The sequence below is a fragment of the Ursus americanus genome, chromosome 34 (genome assembly GCF_024610735.1).
Source record: "Ursus americanus isolate L20-20 chromosome 34, mUrsAme1.1.p, whole genome shotgun sequence".
NCBI classification, from domain to species: domain Eukaryota; kingdom Metazoa; phylum Chordata; class Mammalia; order Carnivora; family Ursidae; genus Ursus; species Ursus americanus.
In genome coordinates, this window is record NC_142160.1 from 333,131 (window position 1) to 352,471 (window position 19,341).

The 19,341-nt window shown below is 41.0% G+C and overlaps 1 protein-coding gene across 2 annotated transcripts in view; it reads left to right on the forward strand.

Moving 5' to 3' along the window:
* The first annotated feature begins 53 nt into the window (after positions 1–53).
* Positions 54–19,341, forward strand: part of CENPP (centromere protein P) — a 250,575-nt gene continuing 231,287 nt past the window's right edge. For both annotated transcript variants that reach the window (XM_045772580.2, XM_087858925.1), the window contains exons 1-2: positions 54–438; positions 18,393–18,574. In XM_045772580.2, the coding sequence (XP_045628536.1) occupies positions 131–438; positions 18,393–18,574 (490 nt within the window). In that variant the 5' untranslated portion in view covers positions 54–130. The remainder of the gene's footprint in view (positions 439–18,392; positions 18,575–19,341) is intronic.

Genomic DNA, 19,341 nt, shown 5'->3' on the forward strand with positions numbered 1-19,341 from the left:
CACGTGGTCCCGGAACCGCCTCTCCAGTGACGTACTCGCCCGGGTGGCTCCAACGTCCGCTGACAGGGGGGTGGGCTGCCGCGCCCTCTGGCTTCGGGTTGGAGCCAGCCAACTCTCCGGGAGCGCAGGGATGGCTGGGGGTCGGCGGGGACGAGGAGCGCAGCGGCGGTCACGAGGCCGGGACACTGCGTGCGGGCGGGTGGCACTCGCGGGCGTCCGCTCCCCCGCCTCCCCCGCCGAGCTCCGGGATGGTCTGCGCCAGCAGCGCGGGAGGCTTGAAGTGCCGGGCGAGGCGCGCGCTGCTCAGATCGCCGCCCGTCTGCGCCGCGCCATGGACGCTCAGCGGGCGGAGGTCCGCGCCTTGGAGGCTGAGATCGCGGCCCTGCGGCGGGCGTGCGAGGAGCCGCGCGCGGCGGGGGAAGACGCCTGGCGAGCGCGGTACGTGCCTCCTCAGGCCCTGGGGGCGGGCGAAGGGCTCCGCCGGCCGTGCACCCCCCGACGTCTCCCGGGCGCCGAGGGCTCAGCTGTCTACGCCCGGGCGCCGCCGCGGCCGAGTGTCGGGCTGGCGGAGGAGAGCGGACGTCTTGGCCGTCTCCTTCGCAGACTCCGGGGCGGGCGGCTGTGCGGCTTCCTGGCGTGTGTCGCTGCGGGCCACCTGAGGGGGCAGTTGGCGCTCACATTGGGGCTCCCTTTGAGAAATAACTGGGGATGCAAGTGTGAGACGGGAGACTGGGAGCGCTGCGCGGGCGGTGGGGGGACGCCCGCCGGTGTGTGTGTGCGTGGGGGGGCGCCCGCAGGTGTGGGTGTGTGTGCGTGGGGGGAGCGCCCGCAGGTGTGGGTGTGTGTGCGTGGGGGGAGCGCCCGCAGGTGTGCGTGTGTGGGTGTGTGTGCGTGGGGGGAGCGCCCGCAGGTGTGGGTGTGTGTGCGTGGGGGGAGCGCCCGCAGGTGTGCGTCTGGGGAGCGCTCGCAGGTGTGGGTGTGTGTGCGTGGGGGGAGCGCCCGCAGGTGTGCGTGTGGGTGTGTGTGCGGGGGGGGGGGCGCCCGCCGGTGTGTGTGTGCGTGGGGGGAGCGCCCGCGGGTGTGGGTGTGTGTGCGTGGGGGGAGTGCCCGCCGGTGTGTGTGTGGGTGGGTGGGTGTGTGTGCGTGGGGGGGGCGTCCACAGGTGTGTGCGCGTGCGTGTGTATATGTGGTGCGCGCCCTCAGGTGTGGGTGTGTGGGGGGGGAGCGCCCGCAGGTGTGGGTGTGTGTGCGTGGGGGGAGCGCCCGCCGGTGTGTGTGTGGGTGTGTGTGTGGGGGGCGAGCGCCCGCAGGTGTGCGTGTGGGTGTGTGTGCGTGGGGGAAGCGCCCGCAGGTGTGTGGGTGTGTGTGGGGGGGCGCGCCCTCAGGGGTGTGTGTGTGTGCGGAGCGCCCGCAGGTGTGCGTGTGGGTGTGTGTGTGGGGGGGGGGAGCGCCCGCAGGTGTGTGCGCGTGCGTGAGTGGGAGGCGCGCCCTCAGGGGTGTGTGTGTGTGGGTGGGTGTGTGCGCGTGGGGGGGAGCGCCCGCAGGTGTGTGCGCGTGCATGTGGGGGGGGCACGCCCTCAGGTGTGTGTGGGTGTGTGTGTGGGAGGGGAGCGCCCGCAGGTGTGTGCGTGTGTGGGACGCCTGCGGGGTGGGTGGACGCCAGCGGTGCAGGGGAGCAGGGGGTCGGACAGGGGTTAGGGCTGGCTGCCGCTGGGCCCCAGCCCAAGAGATGCAGTGTCCTAGATGCTTAGGACAGCCTTGAGGAGAGTGCCATTGTTAACCCCGTTTTAGAGTTAAGGAAACAGGCTCACAGAAGGGATGTCGCTTGCCGGAGATCTCCGGGGAAGTTAGTTAGGTCCGAGCGGGTTGTTTGGAACCCAGGAACCCAACTTGGAAGCGCAGCCTCTTTGCTTAACTGAAGAGGGAGGAGAGGAAGGATCTGTGACGGTCAATTACGTACCTAATGTCTCAAACTTGCAAGCAGCTTGAAAGAAGAAACCATCTTCATTTCCCCAGTCGAGACTGATTTGACGCAGGTGCAGAGAGAAAGACATCCTCCTGAGCTAACTGGACAGGAGTCGGTAGAAAATGGGAAGGAGGAGTTCAGAAGGAATGCATTGTGGATGGGATCAAGACTGTATAGGAAGCTGTAACTGGTAAAAGGGAGAGAGAAGTGGGTGACCAGGGAACACCTGCATTCCTCCACAAGTGAAGTTGTCAATGAACTGAAGACCCTTGCAGCTCCAGGGCTGCTCCCCAGATCAGAAGCATTAGCATTGTTCGGGAGTTGCATAGAAATACAGATCCTGGCCCCACCCCACCTCCTGAGTCATAATATGCATTTTAACAAGACCCCCGCCCCCCCACACACTATTTTATGCATATTTGAAAGTTTGAAACTGGCCTAGTCATACCTTGCAGAAAAATGATTACTGGCCACAAGATGTCATTATTAGCCCAGGATAGTGTGTAGACCATTCATGTAATCTGTGCCTTCTCAAAGATCCAGTTGGGAAAGTAGGAAGAATCCAAGTTGTGGAATTTGGGTTTAATGTGCAGTTTCTTTTCACTGTGGTGGAGAAGGAAGATTGGGACCCCTGTATCAAGCTTTGTGTGTGTGTGGTAAAATGTAACAAAATTTGCCCTCTTAACCTTTTTTATGTACAGATGAGTGGTATTACATACATTGATAATGTTGAGGGACTATCACCACCACCCATCTCCCTTACTCTTCTCATCTTGTAAAACTGAAACTTTAGAACTTCCTATTCCCCACTCCTCTTAGTCCTTGGCAACTATCGCTCTGCTTCCTGTCTCTATGAGTTTGACATTCCTAGGTCCTGCATATAAATGGATTCATACCTATTTGTCTTTTTGTGACTGGTTTATTTCACCTACCGTAATATCCTCAAGGTTCATCCATGTTGTAGCATAATGCAAAATTTCCTTTTTTCTTCAGGCCAAATAATATTCCCTTGTATGTATATACCACATTTTGTTTATCCTTTTATCCGCCAATGGATGTTTGGGTTACTTCCATATTTTCGCTATTGCAAATAATGCTGGTATCAACATGCGTGTACAAATCTCTCTTTGAGACCCTGCTTTCAATTCTTGTGAGTATGTTGCGGGGGGGCAAGAATTCCTGTCTCCTCAAAGGTCTTCTAGCTGGACTAAGAATCAAATTGACACAAGACAGATGAACAGGTGAAAATCAAATTTACTAGGCATACATTTCAAGGAATCCACATAGACATAGAAAGAGTGGCAAAATAAAGTATATATGTCATTCTGAATGAAGGAAAAGGGGCTTGGGGTCTGGGACTTCAGAGGAAGGGAGTGCACTTAACAGGGTAGTAAAAAGAGCAGATGTTTGGTGATTAGATGTCTGCCCTACCATACAGATGGGTGGCTCAGATAAAATTGATCTCTGTTAATAACTCTTATTCTGGAAAAGACCCACAATTTAAGGAGGACAAAAGTTTCTCTTTAGCATACAGGGTCTCAAGTTCCTTTAGCACAAAATAATCCAATGCCAAAGTGGCACATTCTGGGAGAGGTCTGTCCTGACCCCTACAGATATGTACCAAGAAGTGTAATTGCAGGATCATATGGTAATTCTGTTTTTAATTTGTTGAAGAATGCCCCCCCCATACCATTTTACATTCACACCAACTGCATGAAGTTTCCAGATTTTCTACATCCTCACCAATATTGATTTTTCTTCCTGTGGTTTTTTTTTTTTGATAGTAGCCATTTTAATAGGTGTGGGGTCAGTTCCCTAATGATTAATGATATTGAACATTTTTTTTGTGTATTTATAGGCCATCCTTTTGTGCCAGTCTGAGTCAATCTGTGGTAATGCTATTGAATAGAATGCCTGGAGCCAGTGAGTTTCCCAGGGACCTTTTCCCACCCTACATCATGATTGGGCCACACCTTGTTGTTCTTATGATTGCAAGATGCCCGTCAGCAAGAACCTCTAGAAAACTTTGAAGAAAAAAATAGTTTATAATTTATAAGCCCTGGAGTGTACAAGGCATGCCATGGGGGTCACACAACCAGGTCATTGGTGCAGAGAAGGAGACAGAGATTGGGAGACAGGACTGGGGTTCTGCTTTTACTGGCATTGAGAGTGGGGACGTAGAGTGTCAAGGGCTCGGGTCTTTATTGGTGAACTTAGAGTAGGAGTATAAGCACAGGAAGAGAAAAAACAAGTGGCCTAAATGGTCGTTTAAGGAAATTAACCAAGATCTCTAAAACAAAGGATTCTCAGTGTGGGAAGGCAGCCTGGCTTTTTTAGTCCTGTAGCTGGCAGTGTGTTTGTTGGAAATAGCTTTCTTTGAGGGGGATGAAGCAGATGCCTCTGCATTCAAAGCTTAAGTCAGGCACTTGCTTTAGGATAAGAAAAGACAACTGTCAGGTCTTACACTGTTGTCATTCTTGTATCCTCTTCGGAGAAATGTCTGTTCAAGTCCTTTGCCTATTTTTGAACAGATTGTTTGGCTTTTGTTGCTGTAGGAATACTTACGTATTTGGAAATTAAACCTTTATCGTACATGATTAGCAAATACCTTTTCTCATTCTGTGGGTTGCCTTTTTACTCTCTTGATAGTGTCTTACGTTGTACAATTTTTAAAAATGTTCATGAAGTCCAGTTGGTCTATTTTTTCTTTTGTTATCTGTGCTTTTGCTGCTATATCCAAGAAATCATTGCCCTGGCCAATGTTACGAAGCTTTTGTCCAATGTTTACTTCCAAGAGTTTTGTTTTAGGTCTTACATTTAGATGTCTCATCCAATTTGAGTACTTTTTGTTACAGTGTTAGGCAAGGGTCCAACTTCATTCTTTTGCATATGGATATTCAGTTTTTCCAGCACCATTTGAGTGGTATTAGAAAGCATGTCAAAAATCATATCATATATGTGAGTGTTCATTTCTGGGTTCTCTTATTCTATTCCATATCTATCTGTTTTTATACCAATAATACGCTTTTTTGATGACTGAACCTTTCAGTTTTGAAATCAGAAAGTGTGAGTCCTCCAGTTTTGTTCTTTATCAAGATTATTTTGGCTATTGAGATCCCTTAAGATTCCACATGAATTTTAGGATGGGTTTTTCTATTCCTGCAAAAAAGCCTCATTGGAATTTTGGTAGGGATTGCATTGAATCTGTAAATTGCTTGGGGGTAATATTGACATTTTAATAACATTGTCTTCCAATCCATTAACAGGAGATATGTTTCTGTTTATGTCAAATTTAATTTTTTTTTTTTCAGGGATGTTTTGTGGTTTTCATTTACCTTCCTGAGGTAAATTCCTTCTTAAGGTTAATTCCTAAGTATTGTTTTTGATGCTGTTGTAAATGGAATGGTTTTTGTAATTTGCCCTTCAGATTGTTCATTGTTGGTTTATAGAAATGCATCTGAGCTTTGTGTGGCGACTTTGTATCCTGATACTTTGCTGAATTCATTTATTCTAACACTTGTTTTTGTGGAATCTTCAGGGTTTTGTACATATAAGATTATACCACCTGTAAACAGAGATAATTTTACTTCCTTTCCAATTTGAATGCCTTTTATTTCTGTTTCTTGCCTAATTGCTCTACCTAGAATTTCCAAAACCATGTTTCAGTGGCAAAAGTAGACATCCTTACCTTTTTTCATACGTGCCTTTTATTATGTTGAGATAATTTCCTTCTATTCCTAGATTTTTTAATGTGTTATCATTGAAATGTGTTGAGTTTTGTCAAATGCTGCTTCTATATTGAGATAACCATGTCTTTTCCGCCCTTCTTTCTGTTAATGTGGTATATCACATTCATCAGTTTTCCCGTGTTGAACTGTCCTTGTATTCCAGGAATAAATACCACTTGGTCATGATGTGTAATCCTTTTAATATGCTTATTTTTATTTACTACTAATTTGCTGAGTGTTTTTACATTAATATTCATAAGTAATATTGGTCTGTAGTTTTCTTGGAATGTCTTTGTCTGGCTTTGGTATCAAAGTTGTGTTGGCCCAACAAATGAGTTACAAAGTGTTCTTGCTTCAACTTTTGGAGAAGTTTGGAAAGGATTGGGTAGTTTTATTTAAATGTTTGGTAGAATTCACTCACATAGTTATCAGGTCCAAGGCTTTTCTTTGTTAGAGATTTTTTTTTATTACGATTCAATCATACTAGTTATAGGTCTGTTCAGATTTCTTATTTCTCTGGTTTAATCTTGGTAGGTTTTGTGTTTCTAGGAATTGAGCCTTTCACGTAGGTTATCCAATGTATAGGCATACAACTATTCATAATGCTCTCATAATCCTTTTTTCTTTTCTTTCTTTTTTTTTTTTTTGGTAGAATTGGTCTTGTCCCTATTTCATTTCTGATTTTAGTAATTTGTGTCTTGTTTTTGAGGAAACTCTACATCCAACGTGGGGCTTGAATTCATGACCCCAAGATCAAGAGTCCCATGCTCGGGGCGCCTGGGTGGCTGGGTCGTTAAGCGTCTGCCTTTGGCTCAGGGCGTGTTCCCAGGGTCCTGGGATTGATCCCTGCATTGGGCTCCCTGCTCTGCTGGGAGCCTGTTTCTTCCTCTCCCACTCCCCCTGCTTGTGTTCCCTCTCTCACTGGCTGTGTCTCTCTCTGTCAAATAAATAAAATCTTTAAAAAAAAAAAAAAGTCCCATGCTCTATTGCCTGAGCAAGCCAGGTGCCCCAGTCAGTCTTTTTTAGTCCATCTAGCTAAAGTTTTGTCAAATTTATTGATCCTTTCAAAGAGCCAACTTTTGGTTTCATTCATTTTCTCTATTTTTCTATTGTCTATTTCATTTCTCTCTGCTCTAATCTTTATCATCTTTTTTTTCTAGCTTTGGTTTAGTTTGTTCTTTTTCTAGTTGTTATATTAGGTTATTGATTTGGGATCTTATTTAAGTGTTTATAGCTATAAATGCCCCTCTTAGAACATCTGGTGTGTCCTTTAAGTTCTGGTATATTGTATTTTCATTTTTGTCCTTAAGTATTTTCTCATTTCCTTTGCGGTTTCTTCGTGAGTCTATTGATTGTTTAAAAGTGTGTTAATTTCCACAGTTTTGTGAATTTTTCAGTTTTCCTTCTGTTATTGATATCTAACCTCATACCACTGTGGTTGAAGAAGATACTTTGTGTGGATAAATATATTTAAAATACACAGACTTTATCTTGTTGCCCAACATATGGTCTGTCCTGGAAAATGTCCTGTGTGCACTTGCGAAGAATTTATATATGTCTGTTAGATCTGTCTGTTGTGTAGAATGTTCTGTGTCTGTTAGATTTAATTGGTTTATTGTGTTGTTTTTACTGCTACTCTCTTTCCTTATTTATCCTCTGTCTAGTTCTATATATTATTGTAAGTGGGTTATTGAAGTCTCCAATTATTATTTTGGTTTTTATTGAGATATAGTTGATATATAAGTTTATATTAATTTCAAGTGTACAACATAATTTTATATTTGCACATATTACAAAATGATTATGATAGTCTAGTTAACATCCATACACATAGAGTTACAAGTTTTTTTTATTTTGTTAATGTCGTGTATCACCTTGTTTGTTGTGACTGTTGAACCATCTTTGCATTCCTGGACTAAATCCCACTTGATCCTGATGTATGATCCTTTTAATGTATTGTTGAATACAGTTTCCTAATATTTTGTTGAGCATTTTTGCATCTATGTTCGTCTGGGATAATGGCCTGTAATTTTCTTGTGGTCTTCATGTCTGGTTTTGATATGAGGGTACTCCTGGCCTCATAAGATGAGTTTGTAAGTGTTTACTCCTCTTCTGTTTTTGGAAGAGTTAGACAAGGGTTGGTATTAATTCTCTTAAAAATTATTGGTAGAATTCCCCAGGGAAGCTCTCTAGTTTTGGACTTTTATTCATAGGTAGGGTTTGATTACTAACTAAATGTCCTTAGTGATAATTGGTTTGTTTACATTTTCTATTTCTCTATGATTTTGTCTTGAGAGTTGTATGTTCCTGGGAATTTTCTTCTAGGTTGGCCAATTTTTTGGTGTATAATTTTTCATAATAGTTATTATCTTTTGTATTTCTGTAGTGTTAGTTGTAACGTCTCCTTTCATTTCTGATTTTATTTGAATTCTCTCTTTTCTTGGTAATTCTAGTTAATGTTTTGTCTATTTTGTTTATCTTTTCAAAAAATCAAGCTTTCTATTTCATTGGTTTGGTTTTGTTTTGTTTGTTTAAAGTCTGTTTGTCACCATCCTGTCCTGTCTTCCCCACCATCCCTCTGGCCACCCAGCCCAGATTTTTGTTATATCATTCCTTCTACTAACTTTGGGCTTCACTTATCTACTTTATCTAGTTCCTTGAGGTGTAAAATTAGGTTGTTTATTGAGATTCTTGTTTCTTGGGGTAGGCATTTACTGCTATGAACTTCCTTCTTAGGACTGTTTTTGCTGCAGCCCATGAGTTTGTAATGCTGTATTTCCATTTTTATTTCTCTCAAGGTTTGTTTGGTTTGTTTTTACCCATTGGTTGCTCAATAGCATGTTGTTTAGCCTCCATGTATTTGTGAATTGTCCAGTTTTCTCCTTGTAATGGATTTCTAGATTCAGCCATTGTGTTTGAAAAAGTTGCTTGATATGATTTCAATTTTCTTAAATTAGTTAAGACATGTTTTGTATCTAACACATGACCTGTCTTTGAGAATGTTCCATTTCTGCTTGAAAAGAATGTGTATTCTCTGGATGGAAGGCTCTGTGTATGTCTAAGTTCATGTGCTCTAAAGTGTTTTTTAGGTCACTGTTCCATTATTGGTTTTCTATCTGGATGATCTATTCATTGATGAATGTGGTGTGTTCAAGTTCCTGCTGTTACTGTATTGCTGTCTGTTTTTCCTGTTAGATCTGTTAATATTTGCTTCATGTATTTAGGTGTTCCTATATTGGGTGCATAAATATTTACATGTTATATCCTCTTGTTGGATTAATCCCTTTATCGTTAGGTAATGATCATCTTCGTCTCTTACTACAATCTTTGTCTTTAAGTCTTTTTTTTTTTTTTAAAGAGAGAAAGAGAGCATGCATGGGGGAAGGAGAGGGGCAGATGAAGAGGGGGAAAGAGAATCCTAAGCAGACCCCCATGCTCAGCATGGGGCCCAGTGTGGGGTTTAGTGTCATGATCCTGAGACCATGACCTGAGCCAAAATCAAGAGTCAGATGCCCAACCCACTGAGCCACCCAGGCACCCTGGGAGAGTGAATCTTAAGGCATGCTCAGTGTGGGGCCTGACGTGGGGCTCATTCCCACGACCCTGAGATCATGACCTGAGTCGAAATCAAGAATTGGTCACTTAACCTACTGAGTTACCTAGGTGCCCCTAACTTTTTTTTTTTTCTTGTGGAAGTGTATGTACCCTAGCTTTCTTTTGGTTTCCATTTGCATGGAATACCTTATTCTGTTCCTTCACTTTCAGTCTATCTGTGTCCTTATATCTGATGTGAGTCTCTTATAGGCAGCATATAGATGGGTCTTATATTTTTTAATCCATTCAGCCACTCTGTGTCTTTTGATTGGAGAATTTAGTCCATTTACATTTAAAGTAATTACTAATAGGTGTGTATGTGTGGTTTTTTGTTTGTTTGTTTGTTTTCTGGTGGTTTTCTTCTTACTTTATTCCTCTCATTCTCTCCTTTGTGATTTGGTAGTTTCCTGTAGTGATATGCTTAAATTCCTTATTATCCTTTGTAATATAGGTGCTTCCTCTGTAGTTACCATGGTGGGTACTCATATAGTTATTTTTACTACTTTTACTTTATAAATGATTAACTCACCACCATTATACCATTAGATTATTCAGAATTTTGCCATATATTTACCTTTACAGTGGGATTTATAATTTCATGTTTTCCTGTTACGAATTAGCTTCCTTTTCTATCAGTTTAAAGAAGTCCTTTAGCATTCCTTGTGAGGCCAGTCCAGTGGTGATGAATTCCTTTAACTTGTCTAAAAAAGCTCCCTCTCTCCTTTAGTTCTGAAGGATAACTTTGTCAGATAGAGTATTGTTGATTGGCATTTTTCCCTTTCATCATTTTAAACATATCATACCACTTTCTTCTGACCTACAGTGCTTTTGCTGAAATCTGCTTATAGTTTTATGGGGTTCCCCATAAAACAAATAAAACAAGTTTTTGGTTTTTTGCTGTTTTGAAGATTCTGTCCTTGTCTTTAACTTCTGATACTTTGTAAAGTGTCTTGGTGTGGGTCTTCGGGTTAATCTAATTTGGTATATTTTAGGCTTACTACATCTGGATCTCTTTCTTTCCCCAGGGAAAAGAAAGGTAAGTTTTCAGTTACTTCTTCAAATAAATATTCCACCTCTTTTTCTTTTCTCCTTCTGGGACCCCTATAACTTGATTGTTGGTTTATTATTTTCACTTAAGCCAATTAAGCTACCTTCTCTTTCTTTTATTCTTTTTCCTTATTGCTGCTCTGTTTGGATAACTTCCATATCCCTGTCTTCAAGTTCACTGATACTTTCTTCTTCTGATTGATTCATTCTGATGTTGAATTTCTCTACTGAATAATTTAGTTCAGTTATTATAGTCATCTGCTCTGTGACTTCTCTTTGGTATTTTCTTATATTTTCTCTTTTGTTGAAATTCTCACCATTTGACCAATCTCTTTTTCATTTGGGTCTATTTCTGAGGTTTTATCTTATTCTTTCATTTTGAACATATTTTTCTATTTCATTTTCTATCACTGTGTTGGTTTCTGTGCACTAGATCAAACAGCCATATTTTGCAGTTTTGTAGGCGTGGCTTCATGTAGTAGATGAACTTTATTGTTCAGCCTGCTCTTGGTCTTTCTTGGTAGTCTCTCAAACCTTCATGATTGTCCTAGTAGCCTACTCTATTTCTTTCTTTTTTTTTTTTTTTAAGATTTTATTTATATATTTGAGAGAGAGGTAGAGCACAGAGGGAGAGTGAGAAGGAGAAGCAGACTCCCCATTGAGCAGAGAGCCCGATGCCTGATGTAGGACTCAATCCCAGGATGTTGGGATTATCACCCGAGCCAAAGGCAGACGCTTCACCGGCTGAGTGACCCAGGAGCCCCAGCCTGCTCTATTCTTAGTGACCCTAGGGAATCGAGAGTATGACAAGACTTGTCAGTGTCCCAAAGTGGGGACAATCAGCTGCCAAGTTCAGGCTGATTTGAACCAGACCCTCAGGCAGCAGCTTTTAAAGTATGTGAATACCCCTCAATCAGAGGAAGGATTAGGAGTTGGGTGGGTGTTTCTGTCTGTGCCCTATGCACTGAGTGTTAATGGTGTGACAGCCAGATAAGAAGTGTTTCTTTGTTAACTACTTCCTATTGAACCCATGAACACAAGCCCCACTGGCCACCAGATTTAGGTTATGAAGGAATGTGTTCTCTGGGCCAGAGGCGTTAAAGTTGGGGTATAGGTGTGCATACAAGCTTTTTGGAAACACAACATCTGGTCTGGCAGAGGGAGAGCATGATGATGGTACCTGTTGGGCCCTTCAGTTTTTGGAGAGGATTGTAGTTGGGCCCTGGATGTGTGTTAAATTAGAAGCCTGCCCTTCAGGCTGAAGCTTTATGATTAGGAAGTAGCCCTTTTTTGCAGAAACACTGGGTTTGATTTTTTTGGCTGCTTCTACTCTGGGTCCTGTGATGGGTGAGTCTGTGCATGTGAGCCCTTTAAGAACTGGTTCTCAGTTTGCTCTAGTCTTGTGGGTCTCACAGATACAGATTCTGTTGGTTCTCAAAGCTAGATGTTTTGGAGGCTTGTCTCTCAGGTTCTGGTCTTAAAAGTGGGGTACCAGTTGTGGTGTCCAAACCTTTTGCTCCTCAGGGAGCAGCTCAGGGTTGTTAACTCTCTTAATTGTGCATTGCCACATTGGGAGTGATGTTTATGCTGAGATTGTGTCTCAGCCTCCTACCCATTTGAATTTTGTTTTGTTTTGTTTTTTTGTTCTGTTTTTTTCTTATTTGCCCAATGTGTAAGAATCACTCAGCTAGTTTTTGGGTTTCTTTCAGAGGAAATTATTCTGTATGTAGGTGTAAATTCCATGTGTCTGTGGCGGGATGTGAGTTCTGAATCCTCTTACATTGTGTCTTAAACTGCAACTCCAACTGTTCTAGTAGAACTATTCCTCCTTTTAATTCTGTCCATTTTTACTTTGTGTATTTTAATAGTCTGCTATGAGGTGTGACAATGTTTGTAATTCTTATGTCTTGTTGAATTGAATCTTCCATTAATATGTGATGTTTTTTGTCTCTGGTAACCTTTTTTGATTTCGTCTATTTTGTCTGATCTGATATTAGTAAACCTATCCCTACTCTCTTCTGGTTACTTTTCGCATAGAATTTCTTTTCCCATCCTTTCACTTTCAGTCGTATCTTTGGTGGAATGCCTGGGTGGCTCTGTTGGTTGGCTGTCTGCCTTTGGCTCAGGTCATGATCCCAGGGTCCGGGGATTGAGTCCCACATTGGGGTCCTTGCCTGGTGGGGAGACTGCTTGTCCCTCTGCCTGCCTCTCCCCCTGCTTGTGCTCTCTCTCTCTCTGACAAAATAATTTAAAAAAATCTCAAAAACAATTGTATCTTTGAATCTGAAGTGAATCTGTTAGACAGCATATGCTTGGATTGTGTGTTTGTATCCATTCTACCAATCTCTCTTTTGTTTGGCAAACAAAATCTATTTACACTTAAGTAAGGACTAATAAGGAAAGACTTACCTCTGTCTTTTTTTTTTTTTTTTTAATATGCCCTTAAACTTTTTTGTCTTTCATTTCCTGCATTTCTGTCTTCTTTTGGGTAGTTGATTTTTTGGAGTGAAATGTTTAAATTCCTTCCTCATTTCCTTTTGTAAATATCCTGTAGCTGTTTTCTTTGTGGTTACCAGAGAGATTACATTTAACTCCTAAAGTTACAACACGCTAATTTGAATTTATACCGGACACATTTCAATAACATAAAACAATTCTGCCTCTATATAGCTTTGTCCCCAGCCTTTATGGTTTTTGTTGTTACAAAATTACATCTTCATTTTGTGCTCCTAAACAAAAAAGTTACATAATTCTTTTAACTGGATTTCTTTCTTAAATTTTGTAGGAAACAAAGTTTGGAATTCCAAATAAAGGTGAAAATAATAGTAGCTTTAGATATATATATCTATTTTAAGTAGGCTCCATGCCCAGTGTGGAGCCCAGCACGGAGCTTGAAACCACAACCTTGGAATCAAGACCCGATCTGAGACCAAGAGTCAGACACTTAACTGACTGAGCTACCCAGACACCCCTAGATATAGTTTTTTATTTATTTATTTATTTATTTATTTATTTATTTATTTATTTATTTATTTTTAAAGATTTTATTTATTTATGTGACAGAGAGACAGCCAGCGAGAGAGGGGACACAAGCTGGGGGGAGTGGGAGAGGAAGAAGCAGGCTCCCAGCCGAGGAGCCTGATGGGGGACACGATCCCGGCACGCCAGGATCACGCCCTGAGCTGAAGGCAGACGCTTAACGACTGCACCACCCAGGCACCCCTAGATATAGTTTTTTAAAATGGCAATCTCTTAAATCACATAGGAAACAAAAAATGCAGTAGTAAACTTACTAGAATAATACTAGATTTTGCAATTGCTCCTGTATTACTTATCGAGATATTTATTTCTTCATATGGTATCAAGTTACTGTCTAGTGTGCTTTTATCTTACATGACTCTCTTGAATGTTTCTTTTATGGCAGGTTTAGTGGTAACAAAATCCCTTGGTTTTTATTTATTTGGAAATGTCTTAATTTCTTCCTCACTTTTCAAGGGAACTTTTGCCAGATACAGGCGTAACTCAGAAATATTGTAGGTTCAGTTCCAGACCCCCGCAATAAAGCAAGTATTGCAGTAAAACTAGTGAAGTTTTTTGGTTTCCCAGTACATACAAAACTTATGTTTATGCTCTACTGAAGTCTGTTAAGTGTGCTATGTCTTTATGTCTAAAGAAAAAATGTTCATACCTTAATTAAAAAATAATTCTTTGCTAAAAATGGTCACCATCATCTGGGCTTTTAGTGAATCATATTCACTAATCATAGGTCACCATAACAAATGTAATAATAATGAAAAAGTTTGAGATACTGTGAGAATTACCAAAATGTGATACAGCGACTCAAGCGAGCAAATACTGTTGGAAGAGATGGCACCGATAGACTCGTTCAACACAGGGTTGCCACAAACCATCAGGAAAAATGCAATATTTGGGAAGCACAATAAAGCACAATAAGATAAGGTATACATAGGATTGTTCAGTTTTTTTGTGTGGGGTTTTTTTTTTTTGATTTTTGGTTTTTGTTTGTTTTAGCACTTTGACTGTATTAGGCCTACTGTCTTCTGGCATCCAAAATTTCTGATAGGAAATCTCATAGCTTATTGAGGAACCCTTGTATGTAATGGTTTGCTTTTTTCTTGATGCTTTCAAGGTTGGTCTTTATGCTTGGCTTTTGAAAATTTGATTAAATGTTGGTGTGAGTCTCTTTGAGTTCATTCTGGAGTTTGTTGAATGTCTTGTATTTTCTTTTTTTTTTTTTTTTAAAGATTTTATTTATTTATTCGACAGAGATAGAGACAGCCAGCGAGAGAGAGAACACAAGCAGGGGGAGTGGGAGAGGAAGAAGCAGGCCCACAGCGGAGGAGCCTGATGTGGGGCTCGATCCCATAACGCCAGGATCACGCCCTGAGCCGGAGGCAGACGCTTAACTGCTGTGCCACCCAGGCGCCCCGAATGTCTTGTATTTTCATATTAATGTCATTCATAAAATTTTTCAGTCATTATTTCTTGTCTTGTGCAACTCCCATGATGCATATCTTAGTCCTTTTGATGGTGTCCCACAGATCCTTTATGCTTTGTTCCTCTCTTCAGTCTTTCTTCTTTCTAGACTTCAGCCTCAGTAATGTCTGTTGTCTTATCTTCAGAATCACTGATTTTCTGCCTGCTCACATCTGCCTTTGAATCCCTCTAGTGAATTTTTCATTTCAGTTATTGTGCCTTTCGGCTCCAGAATTCCTTTTTGGTTTCTTTTAGGATTTTTTTATCTCTTTATTGAAGTTTCCATTTGGTTCACACATCGTTTTCTTAATTTCTTTCATATCTTCTATTTCTTTGAGCATCTTTAGGACTGTTGTCTTAAAGTCTTTGTCTAATATATCTGCCATTAAGTCTTTCTCAGGGACAAATCTTATTTAATTAAAATTTTTCTTTTGAATGGGTCATACTTTTCTGTTTCTTTGGATACCTTGTGATTTTGTCGTTGTTGTTGTTGTTAAACACTGGACATTTTAATCTATTAATGTGGTAACTTTGGGAAATCAGATTCTCACGCCATCCCCAGTGCTTGCTCTTTTTTGTTTGTTTGGTTGTTTTTTTGTTTGTTTGTTTTGTTTTAAGTTTTGTTATTTTGTAGGCTGTGTGCTGGAGATAAGCCTGAGGTGCAAACTTACGGTCTTATGTCTTTTCTGAGCCTTTCCCTGGGCAGGTGTAGACACTTTCCAGTTTTTCCTATATGTTCATTTGATCTTAGTGTCTTTATCTTTAATGCGTGGCTCCTTAAACAGGAAAAGCCAAAAGTGATGGAGGGAGAAAAGAGCAATGGCACTTTAAATCTCCTGGAACTCACCTCGCAAGAGGGAAGGGGCTTGCAACAATGGGAGGAGGGGCAGCAACAATGACCATCTGCCTCTTTGCACCTTTCTGGTCAGAAGAGCAGTCAGCACAGATACCCACTATTTTGGGGACAGAGTCCTTTTTCCGACTCTTGGCTTTCTAAAGTATGTGCATCCTGCTTCAGGCACATGTACACAGGTGTCTGCCTGTTGTTGGGGTGGGGGATATGTAGTTACTGTGCTAAGAGCTGAAATTGCCCCAAAATGACCACGATTAACTCCAAGCCTTCCCCTCGAAGTTGTAAGCCTTCGCAGACTCCACACGTTTACAAAAGTTTTATCAGACAGATTTGCCAGTGCAATTATTGTTTAGGTGGGGAAGCAGATTCCTGGTGCTTCCTACTCTACCAGCTTCCCAGAATCCTAGATCATTGACTTTTAAAATCAGGTCTTTTGTAGATTTGTTTTAAAGGAAAAAACTTTCTTGTGAAACTCTTAATTTTGTTGAAGAAAAATTATGCTAAGTTGAATTAACAAGCAATAAACAAAACTACAAAGTCAATAAAACATAACTCCAAATCATTGAAACTCATGTCATTAATTGAAATGGACTAATGACATTTTGCTCAAAGAAAATCACTATGAGAATATGCAGTTTGTTTCTCTGTTGTATGATAAAATGTACATAACAAAATTTATTGTTTTAGTCTTTTTTAAGTATGCAGTTCTGTTGCATTAAGTACTGTCATATTGTCATGCATCCATCACTGCTGTCCATCTCTAGAACTTTTGCATCATCCCAGAGTGAAACTCTGTACCCATTAAACAATAACTCTCCATTCTCTCCTTTCTCAGCCTTTCTTGGATTCTGCGAATCTGTCTTTCAATGTGATGATTTAGTTCTTCTATCAGTTTGCTCTGTTGGAAACACCTTGAAGTTTACATTTGTAGTTTTCTATGATACTTGGTATTTGCTTTGCAGGAATTTATTTATATATGAAGATTGCTTCTTGCTTTCACTAGCATTCTCAGCTTGATGTAATTTTTTAAAAAAGATTTTATTTATTTAGAGAGAGTGCATGTACAAGCTGGGGAAGGGGCAGAGGGAGATAGAGAATCCCAAGCAGACTCCTTGCTCAGCACAGAGCCCGATGTGGGGCTCGATCTCATGACCCTGAGATCATGACTTGAGCTGAAATCAAGAGTTGGATGCTTAACTGAACCGTACAGGCGCCTCTTAAAGTAATTTTTAAAAATCACTTAATGAGAGCAGATACAAAAGAGCATGTGGTAGTCTCTCAGATGATATAGAATATTCTTAAATATTTTAATTAACATTAAAACAAAATCTAAAAATTTTTTTACAGACTTTTCTTAAGTATTAGATCTCCAGTGTAAAGAAAACAGAGCTAGGTTATTTCCTGTAGACCTTGTGTAAGGTCATAAGAGCACAGGCGAATGTAGTAGAATTAGGAATAGAAAAGGAGGAATATCTATATAACAGAGCAGAAAGTTTGGCAATAAATCCAGATGTGAAGGGATTAATGGAGCCAAGGGTAACTCCAAAGATAAGGAGCCTGAGAATATCAAGGGACAGATTTTATCACTAACAGAAGTAGGGAAATACGGTAGAAAAGCTATTTTGATTAAAAACCATTTGTTGGATTAGCAAGATAAATATGTGCAGGAAGCAGATATATATGACTAGAGGTATGATTCAGGAAATATCGACGTAGAGGAGTTGAGATTGATGACTGAGTTTTCCTCTAGAATGAGAGAATGCATAGTTAGGTCAGCAGGAGCAAGAATGTATGGTTTCTTCTGTAGATGATGGCAAGAAGCAGGAACAGTAGAGGACCCAAGATAGAAGATGAGAGTCATGATAATCACGTCCCGAATCCAGGGAAGGCATGTATGAAGATGGCAGGAGTCAGCAGTGTAGAATGGAGCAGACATGAGGGGAATAAATGATGACAAAAAGTAAAATAACATGCAGTGTGATCATTCGCTGAGATTTTACTCTTTTTCAAGGAAAATCGAATTTTTGTTCTCAATGAAGAGTGTCTGATTACAGTGTTGTTTAAGGAGATTATGCTATTTCTTATTCCTTTGGAATTTTTACCCCCAGTATTAGATTTCCTGTGACTCTTTCTTACCACTAAATGCTTGTTTGTTTTAGAAGTTAGAGTTAAGGGTTGCCTGGGTAGCTTAGTTGGTTAAGCGTCTGACTTCTCACTTTTCCTCCGGTCTTGATCTCAGGGTCGTGAGTTCAAGCCCCATGTTGAGTTCCACGCTGGGCATGAAGGCTGCTTAAAATTATAATTTGAGATGTACTGGGATAGCAGACATTTAGGTTGGAATGTTTTAAACATTCCAGCTTAAACGGACATTTTAATGTTGCGAAGTTCTCGTTATAATTTATTTTTTATAAAATAAATTTATAATTTATTTTACAGTTGTTTGTAATAGGTAGAAATATAGGTAATAGGTAGAAATGTAGTAGTATAACTTAGCTTTGCCTTAATTCGAGATTAAAAAATAAAATTAAAAAGTACAGTCTTAATGGCTACTAAAGCCACACTGGTTTTGAGAAAAATCAGGCAGTTCTCGTGGGAAGAAGGTCAGAAAACAAAATGGAAATGGTTTAAGAAATTTGTAGTTATTAGATAAAACACTTGTCAGTAGTTTCTTCATTGGAGTAATTATTTTGTTATATTTGCTTTTTAGAAAATCACTTCGAGAAATGTATCAATCAGATTCTGAAGGATGGGCCTCCTCAAAAGATCTGAGAAGTCATCTTGGACATTTAGAATCAGAACTTCTTTTTCTAAGCACACTTACTGGCATCAGTATAAGAAATTACTCCATGAAGACAGAGGACCTAGCAAACACTGAGAAGACAGAAAAGAGTAAGCATTAATTTTAATTTAGAAGTGATGCTGTAGCGTACCTTATGCATAAGAAATTGGTTGTCATGGCATTGAATTAAAATTCTACAAGGTAGGGGTGCCTGGGTGGCTCAGTCGGTTAAGTGTCCGACTCTCGATTTCACCTCAGGTCGTGATCTCAGGGTCATGGGATAGAGCCCTGTGTTGCGCTCCCAGCGCAGTGGAGAGTCTATTCAGGATTCTCTCTCCCTCTGCTCTGTCCCCCTCCCGCCATGGGTTATCTCTCTCTCTCTCCAAATAAATCTTAAAAAAGAAAATAAAATTTTATAAGGTAACTATATGACTGTGTGGTTGTGGTAAACTTGTCAGGTATCTTTTGAACATCACAGTGTGCATAATACTCTTTTAAAGCTGTCAGGTGGGTATGACGGAAGACAGAGACTTTGTCATTAAGTATCTTAATACCCAGGTAACAGAGATAAGTGATTAAAAGAACAACAGCACCATAAGTTTATAAATCTTAAGAGTTGTTCACCACTGACATGAGAGCTGCCTCACCTACAGTGCTCTACTCCTACCAAACATGGCCTGCGACCAAGATGAATGTTTCAGGAGCTGGACCATTTTCGAGTGGAGGGTTTCTGGTCTCAATGACTAGGTTTTATTGCCAAGGGTCTGTGATGTGCTAACTTAGAAAGGGAAGCTAATTCAGCTGTGCATTGGAATTTGGGAACTTTGGACAAGAGTATCATCCCTTAAAGGAGGAATCACTTTTGGGACACCTGGGA